Genomic DNA, 26,734 nt, shown 5'->3' with positions numbered 1-26,734 from the left:
TGATTTAAACTTCTGCATCGAATGGACGGCGTAGCCTTTGCGTTAATTCTGTTCAGTAGTCTTGTTTACATAAGGTGTGGGTTGTTTGGGTGCTGCTGGTGTATTGTGAATCCGTCCCTGGTTCAAAAACTACACAAGCACCAATCACAGTAATGTTTTTTGTGATGAGTGATCAGTGTGTTAAAAGCTGTTTTCAACGTCAATTTTTCAAAACATCTGTTTCAATATTTTCAAAAGCTTCAACAAATGTTTAAGGCCTCTAATGGTTAAATAGTTTGTGAAACTCTGTGTTACTTGAACATTTTTTACTGTGTTCCTAAATTTCTTTATGTTCCTTTTAAATCTTTTCCTTAAAAACCTTATTGTAGAGCTCTGGCAAGCAAGCCAAAATATTTAATATATTTAAATTTATATTTATTTAATTTAAGACTTTTTAGATACACTGTAAAAACATTTTTTGCCGTCAAAGTCATGCCTAACGACCCTTGTGAGGACGAGTGATACCAACCCCTGTTCAAATCCAAAGATATATTTTCGCATCAATTTGATAACTTAACATTTGATAGTGAATTCTGCTATGTGTTAAAATGTCCATCAGTGCATAAACAGAATAAAAAAAAAAAAAAAAAGGCATTCAGCTGGTTCTTGCACATTATGTATCTATGATTCATTCAAACCTGAAATTATATGTGTGGGCCATGTTATATTTCAAATATGATGAGCACTAAGAACTGCAAGTTAAGACTGTGTACCTGGAGTAACCCTCTAGCAGCTGGGTGAGGCGGGAATAGGAGAGTCGAGACTCTGGCACGCTGACCAGGAAAGGCAGGCCCACGTTCTCTGTGTTGGGTCGACACAGACCCTTGTGATTGGGCCAGTGGGTCTTCTGACACACTCTGGGAAGTGAAGGACATAAAAGTTAATATGTTTACATAAAAATTAATGGAGTTCATTTAAGAAGAAAATCCCCCCAACAAATTTGTTTCTAACAATCTTGATGTGTAATTTAGTGGAACTGCTAGTAGAACTCACTGATTGCAGTAGCCCACACGATAGCAGCGAGTGCACCGCTTCAGCTTGTCTTCCTCAGACACTGGAGGCTTTAGGCAGGCAGCACACTTTGAGATGGCAATATTAGGAACCTGAAGTCTCTGTAGGGCAAACAGAGGGCAAAGAAAGCCCCGTCAACATCTGTAAACACTGACATATTTAACATGCTGTAGAAATGTAATCTTGGGTTTTTATTACCTGCTGCACTCTGAGCAATACCACTCTCTCTTTGGCCATGTCTTTGGAAAGCACCTCAAAGCAGAACAACATGTCAGAGGAGGATACCGTGTCCAGGGAATGGGACGGCAGGAACACGCGTTGGAAACGTTTTTTCCCCACCTGAGAGGAGGAAAAAATAATGTCCAGTCCATTGTCCTTCATCAAGACATTTCTGAAATACATTTCTGTCGTGGTGTGAATTCTGAATCAGTGTTTCCCACACATAGACTTTGGCATGATAGCTTTATTTTTATTTTTTTAATCCATCCATGACTGATAATTAGTGGACAATATCCCCTCGCTCTAACTTTTCTGGGTGGTTTACTGCTACTGCACACGCTTTGCAATGAAACACACAAAGAGACAGAGACAGATGTTCTCTGGTCTCTACGTTAGGAGATGAGGACACGGTGGATATTTTACAAGCACAGACCAGGTAAAGCAACTGTGAACACACCTGGTTAGTGACAATGTAATTCGGTACCATGTTGGTTTCAATAAGTTTCGTTATAAACAGCAAGCCTCCTCCACAAGCGGCTCACCTGCTGCTGTGAAAACTGAACCGTGGGCCACTTTATAAAACATACTGCTGATGAACAAGTCAACAGAGCGGACAGATACAGGAAGAGAGGAAGAGAAAGAGGCGGAGCGGGGCAAGCCGGTGTGTGAGTACACTGTCATTCTGTGGGAAACACTTCCAGAATATGTTAAATATCTAACCTCTGCCAGTCTGAGGTTCTCTGGTTTGACCCTGACACTCCTAGAGATGGATTCGAGGACTTCAGCCGTGCTGGAGTTCTCCTTGCTGACACTCACCAAAAACTGAGAAACACATAAACATACATTGTTAAGTGACGTTGAGAGTAGTTTGACCATTTAAGTGGTGTCTGGAAATAAGTTATTTTATCTTACCTTGATGGGTTTTTTATGAGGTTCCTTAGCAAAGTAGTAAACTGAGAGCACCTTTTGTTTCTGGGGCAAGGGCACAGGCAGGTAGAGGAAAGGGTCGAAGGTGATAGACACCTGAAGATGAAGAAGAGAGAATGTGAAAGGAGGTAGATTAGTCATCACTTTAACAAGGCAAACATTTTAAAGCATTTCCTTTAAAGAAAGTAAAACATGTGGAAAGTGTTAAGTGTTAGAAATAATGTGTTACCTTGGAGCACGTGGGGCAGACGAGCTTGGATTTGAACTGGCCTTGGAAGAGGTCTACTATAAAGGAGTCATTTCTCATCTTGTGCCTCTGCCATGCCTCCTCCGCCACAACCTGCACCAACAGACAAAAGACATCATCAGATCATCAAGGCTTAACAAGACTGTAGGAGGAATGGTAGTAATCTTTACAAAATAAGTGTCTTTTACTTTGTCGTTTTGCTGTATAACATAATGATTTAAGTGTAAATGATTCTACTTAAACACCTGTGTACAAATTAAGCGCACTTCTCACAGCAGTAACTGAAATGTATTTCCCGCCAGCCTCTGCCACCCCTAGATATTTTGATATTTTACAGATGAGATGAACTCCTACCTCATCCAGCCGCCCATCAGAGTCGACTGTCTCTGTGTAAGGTTTATTTTGGATGCGGTTCAAGTCCTCGTGGAGCCCGTCCAGCAAAAAAGCCATGAACTCCTGGGCATCGTGTTGGGCATAACCTGTGAACTGACTAGCTTTACTGGCCACAATCGCCTGCAAATGACAAAAAGCAAGGAAAGTGTAAATGACCACACAGATCATACTGTCCTTTCTAAGTTTGGCATTTCAAGTTTCCCCTAAGGAAAGCATGATGTTAAAAATTTGACCCTTGAGGTCATCAACAGATTGAACACTCCCCAAGTAAAACACTTCTTAGCATACTCAGCAAATAAAGATTTAGTTTACACATGGAAAATCTCTGGGTACTGCTTGCATACCTTGAGTTTTGAGGGTTGGAAGGCATGATGTGTTCCTTTCCAAAGGGCCCTGAGCAGCACAGCAAAACCAATGGCTAGCCTGCCTCCTGTTCCCAGTGGGTTACTGCAGTTGATTTCTGCCTCAAATGCTCGATCTGCAGGGGCACAGAAAATCCTGGGCTGACATAATGGAACCAGACATCAACCACAGAAGTCACTGGGAGCTTAGACACGGATGCACAAGCGGGGACACATGGAAAATCATCGTGGTAAAACGTTACCAAAATAATCTTGGAACTACTTCATGTGGATGCGGATGGAAACAGTAGTGTTTAAACACGATTAAAACACAGTCATGAAAATACATTAGGTAAACCTTTCATTTGTTTTAAAACATTTTACATGTGCAGGCCACAGAGTTGCGTTTGCTGTTGGTTATTGCTATAATTAATGTAAAAAAAAAAATACTTTGGTTAAATACAGAGGAACTAGGTGACCTAGATTTTACAGCAATTATTTCAATGTTTTGAACGCTTGAACTGCAGAAACTACAGTATAAATAGCTTATGCAGATAAAACTACTTGAAGTTGCAGAGTCCTCGTTAAATGTGCCCCTGTGGGAATTTTTTGGGCAATAATTATCATATCATTATCTGTGTACCGAAGCACCACTAAACACACCATTATAAATATTTCTTGGCAACACAACATTACTGGTCTTTAACAGCAGTATAAAGTTGTATGATAAATGATGCATTTGGTTGACATGAAGAGCTTTTCATCAGAATGGCAATTAAATATACCGACAATAATTTATTTTGTTATGGTTCCGGCTGAAGCAAACTAGATACTATTTACCATGGAAGTAATCCCTGAGTTCTCTGGTGTTGGACAGGGACTGGATGACACTATTCATGAAGCAGGTGTTGCCGAGGTTGACCAATCCTGTAAAACCAGGCAGGCAGACCTTCTTCTCCTCCTCTTCTTCATGACGCTCATTGCTGGCAGGAGGTGCATGAGTCATGGGCTGCACCATGCAGGTGGGTTTAGGCTGAGACAGGAAAGATTTACACACCGATTCCACAAATTAGACCAACATCATATGCATCTTCACTTATGCCTTATGCATTTTTTTTTAATTAGTTTGGTTCAACAACCATCCAAACCTCAAGTTTATATTATCAATATCTCTTCTTTTTTCACCTTTCTATTCTTACTGTGCAATTACATCTAAAATTAATGCAATGACGCAAATTTTCGCAACTTGAATAAAAGTTAAGCTAAGAGTAAATTGTTGTTTTTTTTTACTTTTGGGATTAAAAAGTAGATTTATCTTCACTCTCACTTCTCAGCCTGTCTGCAGCAAGCCACCAAGTTTCCTCCACTGACCTCCACTGTCGTTTTAGTAAACCTCTGTGGGCAACCAGAGCTCCATGATACCACTTCATATTTAAACAGAGAAAAGTAAGCGAGGACGTTAAACTACCTGGTAAATTATGAAAATGTGTGTCTGTTACTTGATTCGAGCTACTGGTTGTACTTTAGAAAGCAAGCATATTAAAAAGTTTATCATCTTGCGGACAAACCTGACAAAGCATGAATTTATATGTTAACACATCGGCATCATGATGAAGTCATTTCTGCATTGTCTTGATCCGCTCATTGCAAATGAATCACAGCAAAATGTTGATTTTCGGTTCATAGCACTGCAAACAGATTAAATGTTGGCGGGTTGTGTTTACTTGCATCACTCACGATAAGCGAGGCAAAATTTTGCTTTGCTTTCTGTGGGAACACATACATTATTCATCTTTCTACTCACCGTGGTAACAGAGGGCTCTGGCTTGGTGATGGCAACATGCTCAGAGACAGTGCGAGAAGCTACGGTGTCCAGACCGCCATCCTCCACTCTAGAAGAGGTCTTGGAGGCCTTGGGTTTCTCCTCCCCGACCCTTGGAGGCTCTTCTTTAGCTGGGAGGCTATGCTGGCTGCTGCCTGGCTGGCTCTTTTCCATGCAGGTAGGGCTGGAGGGTACAGCGACCTTGGCGCCACCCACTGCACCTTAAACAGAGGAGAATGAAGCTTGTGGTTAGAAGATAAAGGTCAACAAGAAGCTGGACAGTAATGGACATAAATAGTTATAAATTGTAGAGTATAACCTATAGCATTTACAATTGACAATCTTCTAACTATAAAGGTAAGGACTGTCTTGTCCATCAGATCAGCCTCACACTTGGGAGGTGTCTCGCTTAGTATCCGAGGGAATGCAATGTGGAGTGTAAGCTCGTTAGATCTATGGGACATATTAATTTGTAAATTTATCAGTACACACTGTGTAGTGTATTGAAAGAGGTTCCTGGAGATGGTACACTGAAGCAAAGTCTTGTAAGTTTGCCATTTTGATTTGCTAAACTCAAACACTTCAAACATCAGCAATGTAACTTAAATACAGTCGACGTATATTTCAGATACAGGGCTTAAAGTTCTCCGGCGCTGTGCTGATACCGGCGAGAGGCGTTTCTATATTCGACAATATATAAATATGTCTGTGGACAATATTCTTGCATTGTGTGTGTGTGTGTGTGTGTGTGTGTGTGTGTGTGTGTGTGTGTGTGTGTGTGTAGCACTTCCTGGCTATGTGGACACTCATTGGCTATTGGAGGCTGTGGACAGGACGTGGAAGTTTCTATTGGGTCAATTACGGTGTCACTCAAAAGGTCAACGTGTAGACGTGTTTTTTGTTTACATGCTAGCTGTAGTTAGGCTGATATAAAGCAACGCAATAGCAGTCCGTGTGTATTTATTGTTATAATAATGCGTTTTGGACTAAATATTAAAATGGATTGCATCGTCTGGACCTTTGCCAACGTGCCAAGGCCATTTTTGTGGAATGTAATCCACCGGTGGAGTACGGCTTCACAGATAAGTGGTGTCAATTTTGATAATAGGCAGTGCTTGAAGTGGGCCACCGATACCAGTAAGTTACTTCTACATTGTACTTGCGTACTGGTGGGCTCTATGTGGCGCTCATCTGGTAGCAGGTAGAAGCTCCGTGCCTTTCATGCAGCCGTGAGCCCCCATGTGAATGGGGAGTACCAGCACGGCTGGGCAATAAAACAATAATGATAATTATTGTAATATAATTTTCCTCAATAACAATATAACAAATGTTTAATAAGTGTTTGACTTAATTCATTTGAATCACAAACAAATCAGCACTTTAATTTGTTGAGGAAAAGGGACTGAAAAAAAGATTACTTAATTGAAATTTACTTAGTCATAATTGTTTTGACTGTTTTACCTCAGATTTGTTAAGTGATCCCAGTGTTTCCCACAGAATGACTGTGTAACTGAGGCACCAGCTATAAACAACATGCTAACCTCGACAACCCAGCTGTACTCTAACGTAACTCTTCTTATTTGCTAGGCTCCTTACGTGCTTGCTAATAACTTTTTTTAAGCTGGGCGTCCGACGGCGTCCCACATCAAATACAATTTTAAATAGGCCTATGGCGGTCAGTGTTGATATTGTGGCAGGCTGCCACAAATAAATGAACGTATGGGACACAATGGATCCACTGTTTGGCATTAAGTGTTTGTTCTGACCATAAAAACAGTTTAAAACAACAATTAACCATCTGGTTTCTTCAACTTTCACTCAGGAGCAAAAATCTGCCTTATAATGATTTGACATTTATCATAAGAATAGTCCATATTTAATGATGTGACATGAAACATTTTCGGCCGTATTGCCCAGCACTAACTACCAGCGCCTATATTTTCCACTTTCAGCACTAATTATAGGTGGTGGCAGAAAATGTTACCAGAATGCAGGAAATTAACTGTTCAATGCTCAACATCTTCTGGGGGAGGACCCCCTGACCCCCATCATATATTTCCGCATTGAACGTTTTATCAAACCAGTGTACAATTATCTTCTCGTCTTCTTCTTGTGAACCCAAATTTGTGTTTCTTCATGTTTAGTGAGTGTATGTCACAACCCCTAATCGAGTCCCTATGTAACCCTAACCCTTTTCAACAAAAAGTTACACTCTTGCCCCAAACCCTCTCTCTTTGTCGTAAACCCCGAACACATTTCAGGCACAGAAAGATTTCTTGCTTTAAGCCCTGCAGATATAAGAAGCACTTCCTTCAACATTTCCTGACGGCTATTAAGAAACTTCCGAAATAGCCGTCAGGAAATGTGTAAAGTTAAACGTATTCCTCTGAATGACAAATAGGAATTTTCTCTGCCTGGAAACGATGGGGAAATGAAAAGTCCATAGGTTGATGGATGTGGACCAATCGCCACGATGCACACAGTCCAGCATATGTTTTATTGTGAGCACAGAAACAGTCTCTTCATATGAACTTTTTTGACGAGGATTATAAAAAAAATAAATAGAAGAAAAATTTGGTGTTCAGTGAGGATCAAACATGCAACTGACAAATGACTATGAAGCTTGCGCTCTACCAACTGAACAAAAATAAACATTTGAGTCGATGGCCGCTTAGGGCTTCCGCACCCAAATAAATATATATTCACTAGTAATTTAATAATGGAACTTACTATACTATATTAAATTATGTGTATGCTTGTTCACTTTATTTTTTTTGCACATTCAGCTGACGTGTGTATCGATTGAACATTGTCTCAATTTCCCCTGTAATTACAAGCTAAGGGAATTACTAGGAAGTTATTTAGATATTATAAACCCATAAAATAAACAGATACCAAAATCTTCTATGAATTTAACCAATTTCATGGGCTTCAAGGGCGACATGCCAAATTCCTGTCATTGAGAGTTCCCAAAAGCACAGACATATATAGACAAAATTACAGATTTTGTATGTATGTAAAGTATATTTTTTAAAGATAGTTTTAAATAGATATAAAGAAGATTTGAGAAGTTTTATATGTGTTGTCTCTGACCTTGAATGTTACAACAAGATCATTTCACCACACATGCAACATCAAAAACTTACACCCACACACGTTATCAAGGAGAAGTCCGGCAGCACACCTTGATCCAGAATGCTGCGGCACATATACTGTTACGAACTAGGAAAAGAGATCATATTTCTCTTGTTTTAGCTTCTCTGCACTGGCTCCCTGTAAAATCGAGAATGGAATTTAAAATCATTCTCCTCACCTACAAAGCTCTTAATGATCAGGCACCATCATATGTTAAAGAGCTTATAGTTAACACTGGCTCAGGTGAGCCCAGAACCATCCCTTAGTTATGCTGTAGGCCTAGACTGCTGGGAGACTTCCCATGATGCACTTAGCTACACTCTCCTCTTCCTCTCCCTCTCTATGTTTTCTTATCACATTAATGCACAACTTTGACCATCAGACTTCATTTCCTCCCTCTCTCGTAGTTTTGTGCTTTCTTGTTTCTCTCCACCCGTGGCTTTCTGCATCTGGAGCAGTAGAGTCTGGATCTATGGTGGAAAGCCACCCGCTGCTACAGTTATTATTATTATTAATCTTTTTATTATTTGTAAGAGGTAGTTTTTCCTTTCCACCGTCATCAAGTGCTTGTTCACAATGTGGGTTGTTGGGTCTGTAAAAAAACATTACAAAGAGTACGGTCTAGATGCTCTATATAAAAAGCGCAATGAGATAACTTCTGTTATGAATTGGCACTATATAAATAAAACTGAATTGAATTGAATTGAACCTTGTGTGGCAGGGGCCTCTAGACCCCCCCAGCGCTGGCTGTGTCTCTTCTTCAGGATGATGTCCAGTCTGGACGGGGTGAAAGAGTAGCTGCACTGCTCAGGCTGGATCAGGTTCCTGATGCACGGGGGACAGAAAAGTAGACCGTTCAGATTAAAAGACAAAAAGGAGGCTGCAGCTCACCAACAATCTGTTATTAGTGTTTTCCTCACTAAAGTTTGAGGGTGATCTTCATCATTCTAACATACTGAATGTTTGAAAGACATATTAATCATTTCAATGATGACACAAAGGATGCCGACTACCTTGATTATCTTATATAACGGGAATGATCAGATATTAAAAGCTGCTCCTTTAACAAGAATTTGTATCCACTGTTGAAAATTAAGACTGTTGTGATTTGATTTTGAAAAGCAACTGATGCTTCATGAATCGGCTTTCATGAGTACTTCAGTAATATGACACAGGACAAAAGAAAATAACATTTATGCCAGGGGTCAGTAAATAAGTCAGGCATTGGCCCAAAAGTCAAATTATTTCAAATCCTTGTATGCTCCTGTGCGTGTTTAGCTCAGTAGGTACTGTGGGGGACTCCTGTTAGAAATTCCAAATAACTGCATATATTTTTTCCCCCTTATTACTTGATTATAAGGACACTTTTGCACATGCTCACAATAAGGCACGTGCTGCAGTGTGTGTGCGCCCGTCGTTTGATCCACATTCGTAAACCTATGGACGCTTATATTCATTTCCCTGAGGAAATTCAGGGTGCGTACTACGGGGGAGCCAGGGGGAACTTAGCTCCCCCTAAAAGCATGATTTGTGATATTTTGTGGGGTCTCTAAAATATTGACAGCATGCTTTATTGACATTAATCTTATCATGGATCATGCGGAGCGTCAGACTTCATCCCGCCAGAGGAATCGATCACTGACCGACCGCAGCGAGCTGGTTGCTGCGCGCTCTCCTGTTCCTGGTCCGCCCCACTCCCTATCCGGTGCAGACTGTGAACGGTTCGTGATCGTTGCCTGGATGAATATTAATACTGCAACTGGGGGCTCTCCGCAGCGCCACGCAACTTTCTACATTCTTCCCACAGGTGTGTCAAGCAAGCCAGAGACTCTTTTGAATGTCCTTCAGAACTCTTCAAAGTAATAGCTTTCAATAAACTCAACATGAAGCAACATAACGAGGAAGTGATTGTGTGAGTAACTGACTGACTGATATCTATTTCAGCACCAGCCGCTATCTATGTATTTTTTATTTTTCTGCTATCAAAGCCATCTGGCCGTCACAGGGAAACATATCATCTCAGCTGCCTTTAAATGCCCGTTTAATAATTGAATGAAGTTTTTCAATATGAAAAACATTTAGAGCCACACATAACTGATAACAGTGACTGCAACAGTTACCTGAGTTTGACTTGCCACTTGAAGACTGTGTTTGGCCCGCAGTCTGAATGAAGCCGCAGAAAGTTAGCATCACTGTAACAGAATGACAGAAAGATCACTCACCAGTTGTTGTCCAAAGACATTACAGCACGCAGAAATCATACAACTATCCTTCGCATTGACTACCTCGTCGCATGACACGTCTGGAAGATGAGGGTGAAGTCCTGTTCCCTGAAGATGACCCTGGCCGTGTCCCTGCAGATCCCCTTCATGTAAACATTAACCACCATCAGGTCCGTGCCCTTCTCGTACGAATCATTCTTCACAAACTGCAGGTTAACCATCGGCTCTGGGGCTACAGGAAGTGATCACAGGTATCAACAACTCACATTAAACTGCCAAATGAATCAGTGCTGATAAACTGAAGAGCAACAAACCTGACTGTGTCTGTACAGTACTTTGTTATTGCTCAACTATCTCCATACTTTGTTTATATATAGATGTGTCAATGTAGGTGTAGAAAGATTCTACTAATATAAATCAATTGGAAAGCAGTTGGTTTAGAGTAGGTCTGCAGCCAACGATGATTTTAGTACTCAAAGCTTCTATAGACTATTCCATCGATTCCTTGATGCATCGTTTAAGAAGTACTTTTGCTTGGTGGCCCATGCTTTTTAGTAAATCAAATCGTTTCAGCCCTAGTTTAGAGTCAGTTAATAACACAAACACATGTATGATAGTCCAACCCCTTTGCAAAACCTTATTAACTAACCTTCCTGTTGCTTCATTTCCAGAGGAGGCTCCTCCTTCGACTGGTCCTGCTTCTCCTCTCCGTCGCAGCTGCCCTGCCTCTGGGCTACACCGGGTGACTGGCCTTGTTTGGCAGCCACGCCAACAGCTGGTATTAAACCTGCCTCTCCTGATCCAAGATGCTGGCGGATCAGAGTATCCTGCTCCGATTCCTGCTCAGCAGGCCTTTTCTGTGGCTCAGAGTCAGTTCTATCTTGCAGGGTTTCTGGAGAAGAGTCCACTTCGTTGTTGAAGCAGACAGCTTTGAGGCATTCAGCGGTGCTGACGGGAGCTGCTGGTTGGCTATCATTGCCATGTGCTGTTGCTCCAGACTGGTTTTGCTTCTCCGCATCCTGAATCAGAAAAGACACAAGACATTTTTTCTACAAACATCCAGAGAAGAATGTGCACTTGCTAGGTCACTGGAGACACTGGAGACAAGTATAACTATCTATGAGCAATGGATTCTTTGGCAAGGTTCCCACAACTCCCTTTCTCCCTCTCATCACTGCAGTTATGAAAAAGAAAGCTGGCAACTTGATTCCAGTTCAAACAAAGGCCACGTACAGGACAGTAAATGATAATTCTGTAGGTATGGTTGCTCGATTATGGCAAAAGTCATAATCTTGATTATTTTGGGCAATATTGAGTTCACAGTCATTTAACATGATTTTGCATTGACTTTGGAAACATAATGCTTTTATTGACCACTGCCTTTTTAACAGTGGATTTCCATTAATGGAGACCTATTTAACTGCATTTCCAGCCCTATATTGTAGTTCTTTGACTCTTGTTTGGTAGCTTTGCAACAAAGCTTGTATTCGTTGAAGGACTTGTCCATCGCTGGCGTATAGAAGTAAAATCAGATGAAAACCTTTCCTTGGCTCTCAGTGTAAATCCCCTTCCACCTTTCCTCCTTCCCCCCTGTGCCAAACGCTGGCTGACTGCTGCAGTGTCCCTCCACTCCACACCATGGGGGCTGTTGTGGGTGTGTGGGGACAGGAGAGGGTCTCTGCTTTTGTTACCGGAAGGACAAAAAATGGAGCCAAAGTTGGGAGATCACAAAAGTATGGACGAAGGCTTGCTGACAAGCAAGAAACAAAAGGATGACGAAGGTTCCTGTCTCTTTGCTTTGGCCACATTTAACATGAACAGCCGACATTGTAACATTGTTAATATGAAAAAGCATAATAGGTCACCTTAACTTTAACAAATAAAAAAAAAAGTAATATAATTATTATATTATTATATTATAAGTATAATAATAATTATTACTTATTTGATGTATGATGTGTATTATAATGTCATTTTTAAGAATTGCTGAAATATGACACTTCGTCCTGTTTGGTCTCTCCAAGTACTGTTACATACCTGAATTAAACATGCCTGAATTAAAAACATGCCAATTCATGACAGTGAATTTGAAGTTTTAAGTGCACCACTTTAAAGGAAAGGTTGCACCGAGTTATCCTTTATTGATCCCCGCCGGGAAATTCATTCTCTGCATTGAGCCCATCCTAAAATGTTTGTTTTTATAATGTTGGAAGCCAAGATCTTAATTGAAAATAAAATTCACCTCGGCAAGCCCTACCGTAAAGTTGACCCTTTTGACACTAGATGCTGTAAAGACAACTCTCTACACAACACACATCAGACAGAGCAGTTATCTCCTGTCTTGTTCACTCCTCTTCATCAGGCAAGCTGTTGTGTGAACAAAACATAAAACTGGACACAGGTTTACAACCAGCAGGCACGAGTTAATTTGCAGAGGTAGTACTTGGGTAGGGTAGTTGCTAATTGTAATAATGTTTAATAAAATGAATAAATACAATCTCTTCTGGGGAAACTTGAAAAGGCAGAGCAAACACAGGCCAGATGGCATTATTGGCTGGAATCTTATTAAATCACAATACTGAATGATTTGAGGAAATTAGGCAATTGTGACATTATAGAAATTAAACTCCAGTCCTGTAGTTGTGGTCTTTTTGAAACTAGATGTTTATACCGAGCATAATCAAATTATCCTTGTTTCTAAAGGAACAGCATCAAATAATGCAGATGCTTTTTGTTGAGGTTCTCAAATAGTTTGAGCCAGTCAGTCTGAGAAAAATCTACTTCTAAGTAAAATTTTAAAGTTGACCAGTTAAGCCCACATTTATTAACATATTACATTTGTGGTATACTAATTATTTAAATTTTTATATCATATATATTATCACAACATATTTATTGATAAAAAGGTACATAGTTAGGGTAACAACATCTAACAATTTTAGAGCTAAAACGCTCCTTAGTCAATTAACCCATTAGTCAATGGACCGATAATCCGCAACCATTTTAATAAACAACTGATCATTCCAGTCAGTTTGTAAAACAAATGCCAGCAATTCTCTGGCTCCATCTTCTCAAACGTGAGTTAATTGAAAACTATTAAGTTGCAGTAATGCAATACTCAGTATCAGACTGACAACCCCTAATGTTACAGCTCTGCTTAAGCTAACTTTAGCTTCTCTAATTCAGTGTACTGAAACAACAAATAAGCAACAGCTAAGTCATCTTTTTCATGTAAACAATAAATACATTTTTAAATTCTAAATGAAAGAAACCCAGTTGGAGTGTTCTAAGAAGCAACTTTTCTCACCTGAGTTTTGTTGGTTTGGCTGGCAGCAGTAACCGCAGCTTCTGGTTTCTGTTCCTGACCACTGCCTAGTCTCTCTGCTCTGTTGTCTCCATCTCTGTGTTGCGTCTGCAGACTCCGACCAGCGGACAGGTGTGTGTGTGGAGCTTTACCATTGGCTACTGTAGACTTGACAGAGTGTGTGTCCCTGTCGGCCGGTGACGTAGCCTCCTTGGTGGGCTTAGGCAGCCGTACAATAGTGCGCTTGGCACTGGGTTCCTGAGGCTGCGGCTCGCCTCCAGTAACTGTAACAGGCTTACTGGTGGTGGCTGAGCCATCTCCAGCTCCAGCTTTCACCCCTACAGAGTCCGTAGTGGCCTTGTCACACGCTGGTTTGTTTTTCAGGCAGCGCTTGACACCTCGCTCAGCTTTGCCACCGCTGCGTTTTGATTCACTGCGACCAGGTGAGGAGGGAGGCTGGGGCTGCAGTTGAGGCTGCAGTTTGGGTTTCTCTGATGACTCCAAGGCAACAGGCTTCATCTCCAGCTCCTTGTCATTTTTGGTCTCTCTGGGTACTGCTTCCTTCTCCTTCTTATTTGACTGAAGCAGAGTGTACAGAAGCAAAACCATTTTATTATTTAACCAAATGCAGACTTGTCTTTTTACAGTGTAAATTCCACTCACTCAATTAAACATTTGTATGAACTAATAAAATATTGTGCAAAAATACTATGTTTATTAGTGCAAATAAAAACAAGACACAAATGTACTCATGGGTGGACAAACTAAAAATTATTTTATCTCACATGACTCACCTTAAGCGAAGGCCAAATGTGAAAAGGAATCTTCTTCTGCATGATGACATGCAGGAAACCCCCCTTCTCCTTGTACTGGACTCTGCTACAGGAGGCTTCAATTTCCTCCTGCAATTGGCAGCTCCACTGCCGTCCATCTGAAAATATAAAAGAGTCAGACAACAATTTGAAAACATACAGCATGTTTAAATTACACACACACGTGGTTATACAAACTCTTGAGACAGGTCCAAAGTTTAACAAGGCCTAAATCCAAATGCACAACTTTGCTATTTTAATAGTACCGTAAAACTTTGATTAATAGGCCGGGCTTTTATTTGCTAAAATCCCTGAATTGACCCTGCCTATATTTGGGACAGGCGTCCATATGGGACAGGCTTTTAATTCCTCTTGCACAAAACTAAAATAGGCAACTATGAAACAGTTTATTTATTTCAAACAGAATATTACTTGGATAAAAATTATCAAATAATATCAAATACACAACATTCATATGCTCCAGCGCCGACAGTGGACCGGTAAAGGAAGATAAATAATCAAGGAACGGACACATTCGGAATTAACCCCCATAAATATTTGTATTGACGATCTTGGCAGCTTAGAAGCAGCTAAAGCAGCCGACCAGGCAGGATTTATGAGGTTTTATACATCCAAAGAACTTATATCAAAATCAGACCAGGCGTTTAATGGAGACTTGTATTTATTTGTCAAAATGTGTTCCCACACCAGGCCCAGTAAACGGGGTAGGCGGCTATTTGGGAATCGGCTATTAATCTTTACATGTACACTCTACTGTTACAGTTTCTGGTAATGGTACACGCTTTACTATGACTTACCTGGGAAGCACACATGGCAGTGTGCATCAGTGAAGGTTGTGCCGATATCCTCTATCCTTTGCACCCCCTCCCCACAGCGTAGTCTGACTGTCACTTCATTGACATTCTGCTTCCAGTCCACAAACACATCTGAAAAACACAAAAGGAATGTACACACAGGTCAGATAGATGTGAAACCAGAGAACCTTTTCCCACCATGATCATTACACGTCATTCAGAAATGTACGTCACAGGCCTAAGCAAAATTGACACTCTTCTCTATTGTAATTTTCAAAGATGAGACGAGAGAAAGCAGACAATCCCATCTAGCAAATATATACATTTTAAAAAATGAAAACATGCAGAGCACCACAGCAGAATGCTTTAAAGTAAGACAGTGGTGAACACACTGCATCTCTGCTACCCTGAGAAAATATAGACGCACATGTTGAAATGCACCTGCTCACAAATTCACAGAGTACAGTGAACTCAACAGTCACAGACGGGACATCTAAAATTATCTGCGCCACAAACTGTATACCCAGTAAACAATAGCGTGAAAGCAAATGATCAACTTACTTTAGAAAACATGCTAGCAAGACATTTACACAATTTTAAAAAGGTAGAATCAAGAGCGGGAATGTTTGACAAAAATATCCCAACAAGAAAAAGAAAACCAACATGTACCATTTGTCATAGTGACCTCAAAGTTGTTGCAGTGACTGAAAATAAAATATCATCCCAGAAGTACAGCGAGCGCTGGATTCCCTGCTGGCAACAAAATCATGTATGGATTATACCCACTGTCATATTTCCATTATCTTAGTCTTCAACAACAAAAACTAGAGAGTCTCAACTTTCCCACCTCCACTTCTTCACTTTATGTCAACCCCGTCTCTTTAACTAAATGGCTTTTCAAAAGGTCACAAGCAACACCCAATCCCTTCCAGCTGGTGACAGCTGTATTCCCAGTGGAGCTACGCCACAGCGTACTCTCATGACCGGGTAAAATATCACTGACATTCATGATATGAACATATTTTTAGCACAAATTAAATACTTTGATCTTCATGGCCACTTAGGAGATTTACTTTAATTGTTTCCTACTTTTTTTTGGTACAGTTTCAAATTGTGTTTTGTATAATATGTGGGGATAGGACATTGGAATCGTTGTGGCAGGAAGATGTGGATTGGCCAAAGCCCAGTTCACAGCCAAATCAAATTACAGCCTCATTAGAGTAGGCCCAACAATTACATAAAAGCATTTTAACACGATCATATTGGCTTGGGTCTTTTTCCAGCCTCATCAATTACACTTCAAATCCTATTAGAAGCATCACACCACATATGGATGAGAGAAGTACCAAATCTCCAGTATTAAAAAAAAGCATATTGTGAAAGCAATGACAACAATTTGCCTGCCACCTATGCCCAAGTGTGCCAAGTGGCATATGGTGCAGGTAGCTACAACAGATTCCTTGTCATATTGCCACCATTACTTCACACTAAATACACTACAGATTTCTCACCACATGGAGCAGCGCGACAGCCGTACTTGAGTTCTGTTTTTAATTAGAGGGCCATTTCCACACGATGTTTACCAAAGACAAATAAGGCTTTATGAAACGCGTATATCTAGGTATGTCATTTCTGGACAATATTGGGCTAAATGAAAGCTCATACTGGGTTGATCTGAGCTTTACTTTAAAGGTGTTAAAACACTACAGTCAATTTAACAACACCAGACAGGTAGTTGGTGTTGGCAGATACTCAACATTTAAGAAATCAGTTCTGTGGCAAAATAATGAAAGTATAGCTTCTTTGCATTGTTTTAATTCCTTGTATCTTCACTGCATATAGACTTGTCAGGCAAATCCATCACATGAAGCAACTCACTTACAGTTCTGAGTAATTAAGTCATTTAAAATGCTTTCATGACAGTGGAATGATTCCTGTGCGAGACAAATAAAGGACAAGTGAGTGAGGTTGTTTATCATTTGAAGACCTACAGGAAGTAGCAAGCAGATTTTTTCTAGAGATGCACCAATTGATCGGCTGCGGACCGGAAGAAAGAAAATCAGAATCCGCCAAAATCGTGAATCAGCAGGACAGACCTTTAAAAACAATTGGTCATCGGAACTGGCCAGGAAAAATGCGTCTCTATTGTGCGTCTCTAATATTTTCCTACTAAGGAGCTAAGATTTGAGAGTGTAAATAAAAGAACATACCTTAAACAAAGGGAAACCACAATTCAAATTTAAAGTTCAAGGATTATGCAGAATAAATTAATTAGGGCTGAAACGATTTAACGATTAAATTGATTAATAAAATGCTTCGACACAAATATTTTGCATCGATGCTTAGTTTAATCCATGCAACTATACAGCACAGTTTTTCGCAGGGACATTTATTACTGTCGCACATCGCGCTTACGCTGTGAACACGACGTGATTTTGATGGAGCTGTTTGCAAAGTGGAGGAAGAGAGAGAAAATAGCGAGGTACAAAGAAGAAAGTGTCAAAGATATGGGATTATTTTAAGCTAAAGAAAACAACAACAACTCTGTAATGTTACCGTCCGTCCACCGTAAAACGAAACTTCAAGCTGAACAAAAAGGTGTTCCGCCAGCGGACCAGACAAGGTAACACTAACAGCAGCTTTAGCAATTAACTGAAATCCTGATTGATTGTTGAGTTGAAGGCTAGCCAAAGTAAGCCGCAGCTGAAAATGTGCACACGTGCGTTTGCTGTTCTTGGGCCGTGAGTTATGACCTAATAGTCACGAGTTAAGTGGGTGTCGGGAGCTGCACCTTTTAACTCCCCTGCAGCTCTCTCTGTAGCTCAGACAATCGCTGCTACCTGTGTGTGCTAATCCATCCTTAACCCAGAATCTTTGTCTTTATAATTGCCATCTTTATAATAACAAACAGCTGTTTCGTGTGGGATCGCTCATTTCCCGTTTCACATTTCACATGTGTTTTCTTGACAAAACCTGGTTTGGAGACCTGCATCGGGTGACAGGGACGCTGTCAGCTCCTGTAGTGTGTGTGTGTCCCTGTCACCAATCAGTCACGTAGTGTGAACGCCACAACGACTTCAAGACTGCTGTCATACGACGGCAAGTTGTGTGAACGGCACGGCCATCGGCCGACGCTTAAAGTCGAGTAGTCTGCACGAGCATGTAGTATAACTTATAGCTCTCGGGTGATGTTTGTGTTTGTAAAGCGGCTTGCTGGTTGTTGTATGACACACTATGAATTTCCGAAAGGACTAATAAATATCTATCACCTATAAACGTGCACAGCTGATCCCGTTTAACGGAGGGGGCGCCGCCGCCAAGCAAAAGTACTTCTTAAACGATACATCGATGAATCGTTGAAATAATCTATCGAAGCTTCGAATACTAAAATCATCGTTAGCTGCAGCCCTAAAATTAATACCCATAATACTCTACAGGTCAGACAAAACACAATCTACGGTTCCTTCCATTTTAAACTCTTAAACTGAAAAAAGGTGTGCTATCTCCTGGGCACTGCCGAAGGAGGCCTTGAGCAAGCCCCTGAAACCCCAACTGCTCGGGGCGCCGCACTGAGTGGCAGCCGCCTCACTCTGACATCTCTCCATGTGTTGCTATGGGTCCTGTCTGTGCATGTGTGTGTGTATTTCAGACCTGTGTGTAAATACTAACATAATAACAGAGCGAAAACATTTCCCCTTGCGGGATTAAATAAAGTATATCTTCTTTTTTTTATATATATATATAGAATTTCTACCTGTATAAGACATTTAAGAACGTATAGCAGGGATTTACTGAGATCTAACAAGAATCATGTACTTTCTGTCAAATGTGTGTCTGGTGGGGTGTTCAATGAAAATAAGTTTTTGTTTTGTAAAGAGTAGTACACTTCCTGAGTAAATGAAGCGAAATGTCTAAGTGTTGTGTTTCAATGTGTTATGTGAATGATATTTTTGACAAATCAAAATAAGTAAAAAAAAAAAAACAAAAAAAAAAAACTGCCACATCAAGATGTGAAATAATTCATTTCATAAATGCGTTAATAAATTACAACAGAATTTATGGTTGGCACTGTGCAGCCACAGTAGACCCATAAACTTATCTCCATCTGAATGCGTTTTCCAGATAATGATGCCAAATTATAGGCCTAGCATTTATACCAGCAGCATGTTTTTGTGGTGTACATTTGACCACACTATTATCAGTCTGCCACAAACAACAATATTCATCAATATTATTTTCTTGATCTTAATCGGTTGGTCTTTAAAATGTCAGAAAATTTAAAAAATAGAAAGAAATTAAAAAATGCAATCACAAATATCTAAAGACCAAAATGATGTTTTGTACTGTATGACCAACAGTCCAAAAGCACAAGATATTCTGTTTACAATCACATACGACAAAGTAAAAGCAACAGTGGTGAGAATAAGTCCCTAGTGTGAATAACTTAAAAAAAAACAACATTACACCTGTATAATGTACACAAACCTTATGTGACAATACTTTGTTTACTATGCAAATACGGCATGATATCACAGCAGTAAAGCTTGTTATTCAGCAAGTAGGTAACTAGTACTAGCTTGCGGTCTATTTCTTCCTTGTCTCTGTTGGCTTCTTGCGACGTTTATTGCTGTATTACCACCGCCAACTATCAATCAGAGGAATAGCCAGACGATGGGAGAATAAGAATCACCTTGCCTGTGTGCTTGTGCATGTTACAAAATACCCCACTCATTAGAACATTGCTCCATAGCACTACCAGTGGTTATCCTGAGTGACCACTTTATCTAACGCAGGTGTACAACAGCGCACGTAGGCAACAAAATACACTACACTGACATCTGTTTCACAATTATCAGCTGATCAACAGTTGGTGGCGGTGACATACAAAGCACAGCAATGCACCAACAAAGGCGAAGAAGAAGAATTCAACAGCAAGCTAAAACATGCATGAATACACAATTAAAATATTCAAATATCAGGTCAGCAAATGTTTTGAGAAAGGAAATGCATTCAATATGTTTGTTAGACCTCTAAGACACGCACAACAGGTATTAGTGAGAAACAGTGAGTACCTTGGATATAATGTTTTGGGGGTTTTTTTTGGACATTTCAGATATTCCATTTCTTTCACATTCTATTTCAAGAGATAATATTTGTGAAATTACAATAAACTCTTCAGTTTCCGTTTCCTGCAACTGATGATGACAACGATAATAATAATAGCGTAATACCAGATACCGTGACATTTTCTGAGACAGTAATCGTGAAAACCTCATATCGTTGCAAGCCTAATTTTTGTGAAATAATAGTTTACCAGGACAATCCACCACTTGTAATTAATTACAACTGTTATATTAGCTGCACAATACACTTAACGCTTACCTTTCTTGACCTCTGCAATAACCCCATCTACTGCTGCAGCGGCTGCCCTCTTGGCCTCTCTGCTCTCCTGGTTGGCCCTGTCCTTCTGCTTCTTCTTGCTGGTACTGGAGGTCAGGTCTGAGCTGTTGTCTCTGCCGCTGCCTCCTCTCTGCTGAGTCCCACCACGACGGCCCACTGTCTCACTACCAGCCACACCATTACCACCGCTGCTGGCCATCTTCAGGCACTTGGCACTAACAGGCCGCCCGTCGCTGGAATCACTACCACTGCTGGGGTCTGGATCTGAGGTGTGCCTCTTCCTGCCTGGCCCGGCTATCTTGGCGATGATACTGGTCTGAACTCTCCCGGAATAGAATCAGGAAGGATAGTAAGGGATGGGGCAACTGAAGCAGGGGGCAGAAATGCATTTATTAATCAAGGAGAAACCAATAGTACTCTTCATAACTGTTTGGCATTAATAGGAGCTATGTGCAGGTTAAGTAAAGTTAAACATCTCAGGTTGGGTCAATCCTGACAATCTGCTTTGCTATGTTTGTATAATACACAGAAACACAGAGGGAGGGAAGGAAAGAGGTTCACTGCTTGAAATTAATTTAGGAGCAGGTTTCATTTAACTACAACAACACTGAACGAAACATGAACAGTATGTCTTACAAAAGGAAGCATATGGCTGTAGGTTTGCATATGACCGATGTTGAGCCTTGCCTAGTTTCCTTAGCATAGCAACATCAAGTTGCTAGCTTGGACAATCAAATGACAAACAAAGGACAACAGCTAAATCAGCCATTTTTTCGACGTTAAGTACAGCATATTCACTAAAAACATGGGTGGTGTTTATTAAGCTAGCTAGAAGGATTAACAATGCAGCCCCCGTTCCCAGAGTTGTTAGCTTGGTAACAGTTTAGCCAACCGACTTCAGAGGACCGTTTATTTTTAAGGCACACGTTTTTCAGGCTGTCATGTGCCCTTCGATATGAGGCATAAGTTACACATTTGCTATAGCGTTTAACTAACGTTATATTCCAGATTTTTTTGGGGCAAACCAATTTATTGGATTTAGCAAATACTATTTAGTCAATAACATTGAAACGTTCCTTTAATGTACTTGGTCCACTCTGGGAAGTGGGACTATGCAATTATTGGACGGCACATCGAGTTAAACTAACGTATATAACGTTACTGTATCTAAATCAACTGTCTTGGCCTTACTGTCTGGAAATTATCAACCACATTACTTATTATATTATATTTCTCGTTTATCTATACGGTCACTTCACCCGATCTCCAATCGGTGTCCTCCAGCAGAGCGCAGGACAGGTAATACAATCAAGCGCTCCTACAGTCTTCGAGAAGCTAATGTCATTAGCCATATCAAGCTAACGCTAGCCGACGCGAAAGGGTTGATATGACTACGGATTTTACACAACCAACACAACATGACATCTCGTGACACCCGACGCCCGCCTGTGATTAAAATGCCAAATTAATAATGTCAATAAAATTGGGGACTTACGGGGCTTCAATTTGGCGAGAACTGAATTCCGTTCCTAATACACAATGGCCGGTGTGAGGCGACTCCTTCTATTTCTCCCGTAACGTTAGTCCACACTGTTTCTGGAATATTCTTTAATTTATCCGGGACCCATTTCTGGTGACTTTAAACTAGTTGTTTCATAGATGTAAAGAAAAGATAACACATGAAAAAACGGTTCAGTCTGTTGGTGTCATGCGGCGTAAGTCCGACTTTGTTTGGAACAAAATTCAGTACTGCTTCCCGGACCCATAGATGTCTTGGGCCAAACCTGAAATTAAATGCGCGCATAACACACTTCCTGGCTGGCGTGCTCACGTGATCTGTAGCTCTTCCTTTACTGCTCTCTCTTTCTCACACGCACGCCAGAGACTGTTTATAATAAATAAATATGTATAAGAATATAATCTTTGTACAGTCTCAGTTTATAACACACAGACACAATACTCTTCATTTGATAGTTCATACCGTATTCAAACCAAGTGGAGATAAATGATTTGGTTAGCAAACAATATACATAATTTGATCTTTTGCTATGGCCTATAAAATAGGATTATCACTCTTGTTGGGGGGGTGGGGCATCTGTCAATCAAATCTAATTTTAATACCTATGAATCAGTAGTTGTTTTGCTTAAATGGAGTATGTCAATACATTTCTTATTTATTAAGTATTATTTATTAAATATCACAAACTAACAAACACGCAGCAAACCCAGGGAAGGATACTGGTCGGTTTCTGGAGCTCTGGCCAGAATGAGCTGGGGGAATTTGTGCTTCAGCTGAAGACCATCCCAGGCCCTCCTGAGTCAACATTCAATGGTGCTCATATGTCAACTCTTTATATGGGCCTATATTCCTAGATATTTCTTTTAATCGATCAAGGAGGGGGTTGACAGGGCCATGGCCATGATACATCAAGAGCCCTACTATTTTTAGACAGGGACCTTGTCCCAAATGGCACCCTGCGCCCTGAGTCATCTTCTGAGTCTGCACTGAAATGATGTGTTAAACACTACTTGGCAATAAAGCTCCTTCTGATTCTGATGTTGCAGATCTGTGGTGTTCACTGTTGCTGTTGTTACCTTTTCATAAGTCCTGTGGTAGAACATCACAAACATAAAACACAATTTATCATGGCACTGATGAAACATTGTTTGCATTCTATGTAGTTGTTTATTTATGTTTGAACTTTATCCCTGGCCTCATTAGTGTTTACTTACACACACAAAAATCTATTTATTGAAGGTGGAGACAGCTGTGTTCAAGTAGCCTGGTTTGTTATCATCACCCTAATCATTGAATTGTGCAAATGATAACTTGATAAGTTAACTTTTATTATTCTAAAATTAGAAAAGTGAAATACACTGAAATACACTTCCCAGCATTATCAAAATGATTCATTTAACAAGACAAGAATCTTTTATAGCCAAAAACTATACCAGCCAAACTAACTAGTAAGTATTACGTAGTGTTGATCTTCTTTAACTTTGATGTAGCTCCTTCACTTTTGCTTTCTCTTTGATTTAGCCTTTCCCTTCTGCCAACTCTGGGTCTCAGAGCTAGTGTTGGCCCTGATTTCTCATGTCATCTTGGTAGTATACTGTTCATACTGCCATTCACAGTGATCAGACATTGCTGAAAGAATTGGGTAAGAGACTGCAAAGTCTGCAGATAAGGACTCACAACAGCGCTCAATAGCACCCTCGCACAACACAAAAATAGCAATGTGATATCTTACACCCTTGCAGACCCTGGTGTGAACACATGCACATTCCAGCCACAAGACAGCAAGGTTAGAAAATGGGAAAGTATCAAGCATACTTCAACATAGAGAAATGTTAAGTTATCCAACCTTTATTCACAAAAATATACACAAGCTTCTTTTTGTATTTTTGCTTTGGCAACTAGTGATCAAAATCACATGGCTGCCAGTTTGTAGATGATCTGAGGGAAATATGTGGAGTTCATTTTTTTGGTTTGTTATGTTTCCTTAAACACAATTTTTTATGCAAATAGTACATGAAATGCCCATGAGACTAGCATATTATAAGGCACAATTAAACACTTCACGTACTATATGTCACTTCAGTGAGGCATCAGTTACAGCAGAGCTTACATATTCTATCATAGTACATTTGATAAACAAACACTCACAATCTGTGCATCACAGCTTTGGCATTCATAAAAATTAATCCTGGTGATGAATAAAAAGAATAGTTCAAAATGTCAGGAATTACAATTATTTGCTTTCTTCTGGAGAGTTAATGAGAAGATCAATATCACTCTTATTCGTCCGTTATAGAAGGGAGTTAGCTTAGCTTAGCATAAAGACTAAAAACCGGGAAACAGTTAACCTTACTTTATCAAAATGTAAACCTAAAGTTCGCTAGTCAACACATTAAATCTTTTTTGTTTACTCTGCCCCCCCTCTCGATTCCAGTCTTTATGCTAAGCTAAGCTAACTGGCTGCTGGCTATAGCATCACAATTCTCCTAAAGTGTGATATATTGTCTAACTCTCGTTAAGAAATAAAATAAGTTTCTCAAAATCACTAACTAGTCTTTTGTGTTTTTTCCTGCGAGTGGTGCCAGAAGGCATGCCATTTTGTTACCTAAATCAAAAGGGTTTGTTTTCTGTACAGTGACCATTTAGAACATGTTAGACTGAGCTTCTTAGCTAGACCATAATGTCTTCTTGTTTCATTAGTTCTAAACGACAGTTCACATACAGACCAACTGATATAGCATCAGTCGTGCTGCTAGCATACACTGTTAGCTTACTCTGCTCCCTGCATTTCTCTTGTGTGGTTTTAGTGGAAAGCCATCCTCCTACTCCAGGCAGAGGTGGTTTTTGGGCTGGTTACATCTATTGGTTTAGCAGAGTCACAGTTCATTGTCACATAAAAATGTAATTGATTTCCCTGTTATTTGTATAAAGGCATAATACAAAATATACATAATAAAAGACGAATTTCTAGCACCACAGTTGGTGGAATTTTTATCTTAAAATCCTCAATTTAAAATCCTGTTCATCTCTTTATTCTACTGAACAACATTTCCTTTAAACTACATAGGGACAGGATCTAGTGACTATACCCTCATCTCTGTATTTTGGCTCTGTATTAAAGCTTTACCATATCTTTACTACCATTCCCAAAAGAAATACCATGGTTAAACAGATTTTCATTCTGTTTTATGTCCTCATGCACCCAAAGGTTGTTGTGAAGACACTGTGAGATTGACCTGTTCGCAAAGCATTATTTTCACCCGAATATGTGTATTTTTTACTTTTCTAAAATAATTTTTCATATTCAAATCTGATTTAGACAGATACATTTCCAGATTATTTTAAAAGCAAAAACAAAAATAATGTGCACAAATTAGAATTAAAATACAATATGTGACATCAGACAACCTTTACACGTTCAGTCATGAGTGTGTTTAAAATATCTAAATATGATAGTAACTGATTTAAATACTTGCATAAAAGAGAGTTTACCCACAAATATGCAAATTCACCTAAGTGAAAAAATAACCAACCCAGCCGTCTTCTTTCACTGTATTCTTCAAAGTATCTTGTACAGTTACTGTATCTGGAGGAAATGGTAGAACAACACATTGACCTGTTTTCTTATGACATGGAGTAGTGAGCTACTGGCATGTGTTGTAGATCTGGATCTGTTTGTTGATATCATTGAGGATGGCTTTCATTTTGTCCTCCAAGCCATCCAGCTGACGAGCTTTCCCCTCCAACCTCCTCTGGTTCTCCTCATAGTTTTTCTCCAGCTCTGTGGAAAACAGGAATTTCAGCATGTGGTGCTACTGTAAGTCATTCTTGAGTCAAATTGTGGGGATCCTCAAGGACTGATTTTAGGGCTTCTACATTTGTACACGTACAGGGTGGTGTCCTCATGAGGCACACCATTACATTTACATTTATTCATTTAGCTGACGCTTTTATCCAAAGCAACTTACAATTGCTATATATGTCAGAGGTCGCACGCCTCTGGAGCAACTAGGGGTTAAGTGTCTTGCTCAGGGACACAATGGTGGATGGGTCACAGTGGGGAATTGAACCCGGGTCTCTCACACCAAAGGCATAGTCTTATCCATTCCCCCCCATCCTTTTCTATAGCTAAGCTAATGACACATAGCTTTTTCTTTTTGAATGTATGTTAGTGCCTTGAACAGGCAAGAAACCCAGAACTAAGCTTTTATAGACAAACACGCTTATTTGCTTTCTTTTGCTTTCTCTAGAAATTTCTTGGCAAAAGTGAGATGAGAAGATCAATACCACACACTGTGGTAAATATGAAGCTACTTTCAGCAGCTGGTTAGCTGTGTTTGTTACAATAACTGGAAACAGGGGGACTGTCAAAATGTTACAAAATCAGCAACTGTAAAGTGCAGAAATTAACACATTATTTCTTGTTTGTACAGAAAACTAAAAATGACACTATGAGCCGAACTATCTCACGGGTGGGTGTGGTTAATTTCTACTTTTTTTGTCCATTAATCTCCACAATTGTATTTAT

General features: G+C 40.0%; 2 protein-coding genes across 7 annotated transcripts in view; both read right to left on the bottom strand.

Moving 5' to 3' along the window:
• Positions 1-22,502, bottom strand: part of usp19 (ubiquitin specific peptidase 19) — a 35,520-nt gene extending 13,018 nt beyond the window's left edge. Inside the window, exons 1-19 of one of the 5 annotated variants that reach the window (XM_046055885.1) lie at positions 22,183-22,502; positions 20,670-21,052; positions 15,291-15,419; positions 14,455-14,591; positions 13,664-14,239; positions 11,006-11,375; positions 10,434-10,588; positions 10,255-10,328; positions 8,844-8,959; positions 4,982-5,214; positions 4,018-4,210; positions 3,181-3,314; positions 2,798-2,956; positions 2,426-2,536; positions 2,182-2,292; positions 1,990-2,091; positions 1,249-1,389; positions 1,033-1,151; positions 753-896 (exon numbers count right to left, since the gene is read on the bottom strand). In XM_046055885.1, coding sequence (XP_045911841.1) covers positions 753-896; positions 1,033-1,151; positions 1,249-1,389; positions 1,990-2,091; positions 2,182-2,292; positions 2,426-2,536; positions 2,798-2,956; positions 3,181-3,314; positions 4,018-4,210; positions 4,982-5,214; positions 8,844-8,959; positions 10,255-10,328; positions 10,434-10,588; positions 11,006-11,375; positions 13,664-14,239; positions 14,455-14,591; positions 15,291-15,419; positions 20,670-20,886 — 3,221 coding nt within the window. In that variant the 5' untranslated portion in view covers positions 20,887-21,052; positions 22,183-22,502. Of the gene's footprint in view, positions 1-752; positions 897-1,032; positions 1,152-1,248; positions 1,390-1,989; positions 2,092-2,181; positions 2,293-2,425; positions 2,537-2,797; positions 2,957-3,180; positions 3,315-4,017; positions 4,211-4,981; positions 5,221-8,843; positions 8,960-10,254; positions 10,329-10,433; positions 10,589-11,005; positions 11,376-13,663; positions 14,240-14,454; positions 14,592-15,290; positions 15,420-20,669; positions 21,053-21,946; positions 21,969-22,182 lie in introns of those variants that run through there. The other 4 variants (XM_046055883.1, XM_046055886.1, XM_046055887.1 and 1 more) reach the window with 4 other exon arrangements.
• A 1,536-nt stretch (positions 22,503-24,038) lies between these two features.
• lamb2 (laminin, beta 2 (laminin S)) overlaps positions 24,039-26,734 on the bottom strand; it is a 46,997-nt gene continuing 44,301 nt past the window's right edge. For both annotated transcript variants that reach the window (XM_046056141.1, XM_046056142.1), the window contains one exon: positions 24,039-25,987. In XM_046056141.1, coding sequence (XP_045912097.1) covers positions 25,851-25,987 — 137 coding nt within the window. In that variant the 3' untranslated portion in view covers positions 24,039-25,850. The remainder of the gene's footprint in view (positions 25,988-26,734) is intronic.

This window comes from Micropterus dolomieu, linkage group LG08, assembly GCF_021292245.1.
Source record: "Micropterus dolomieu isolate WLL.071019.BEF.003 ecotype Adirondacks linkage group LG08, ASM2129224v1, whole genome shotgun sequence".
Taxonomy (NCBI): domain Eukaryota; kingdom Metazoa; phylum Chordata; class Actinopteri; order Centrarchiformes; family Centrarchidae; genus Micropterus; species Micropterus dolomieu.
The sequence above is the reverse complement of the archived record's forward strand: the minus strand, read 5'-3'. Positions and strand labels throughout refer to the sequence as shown.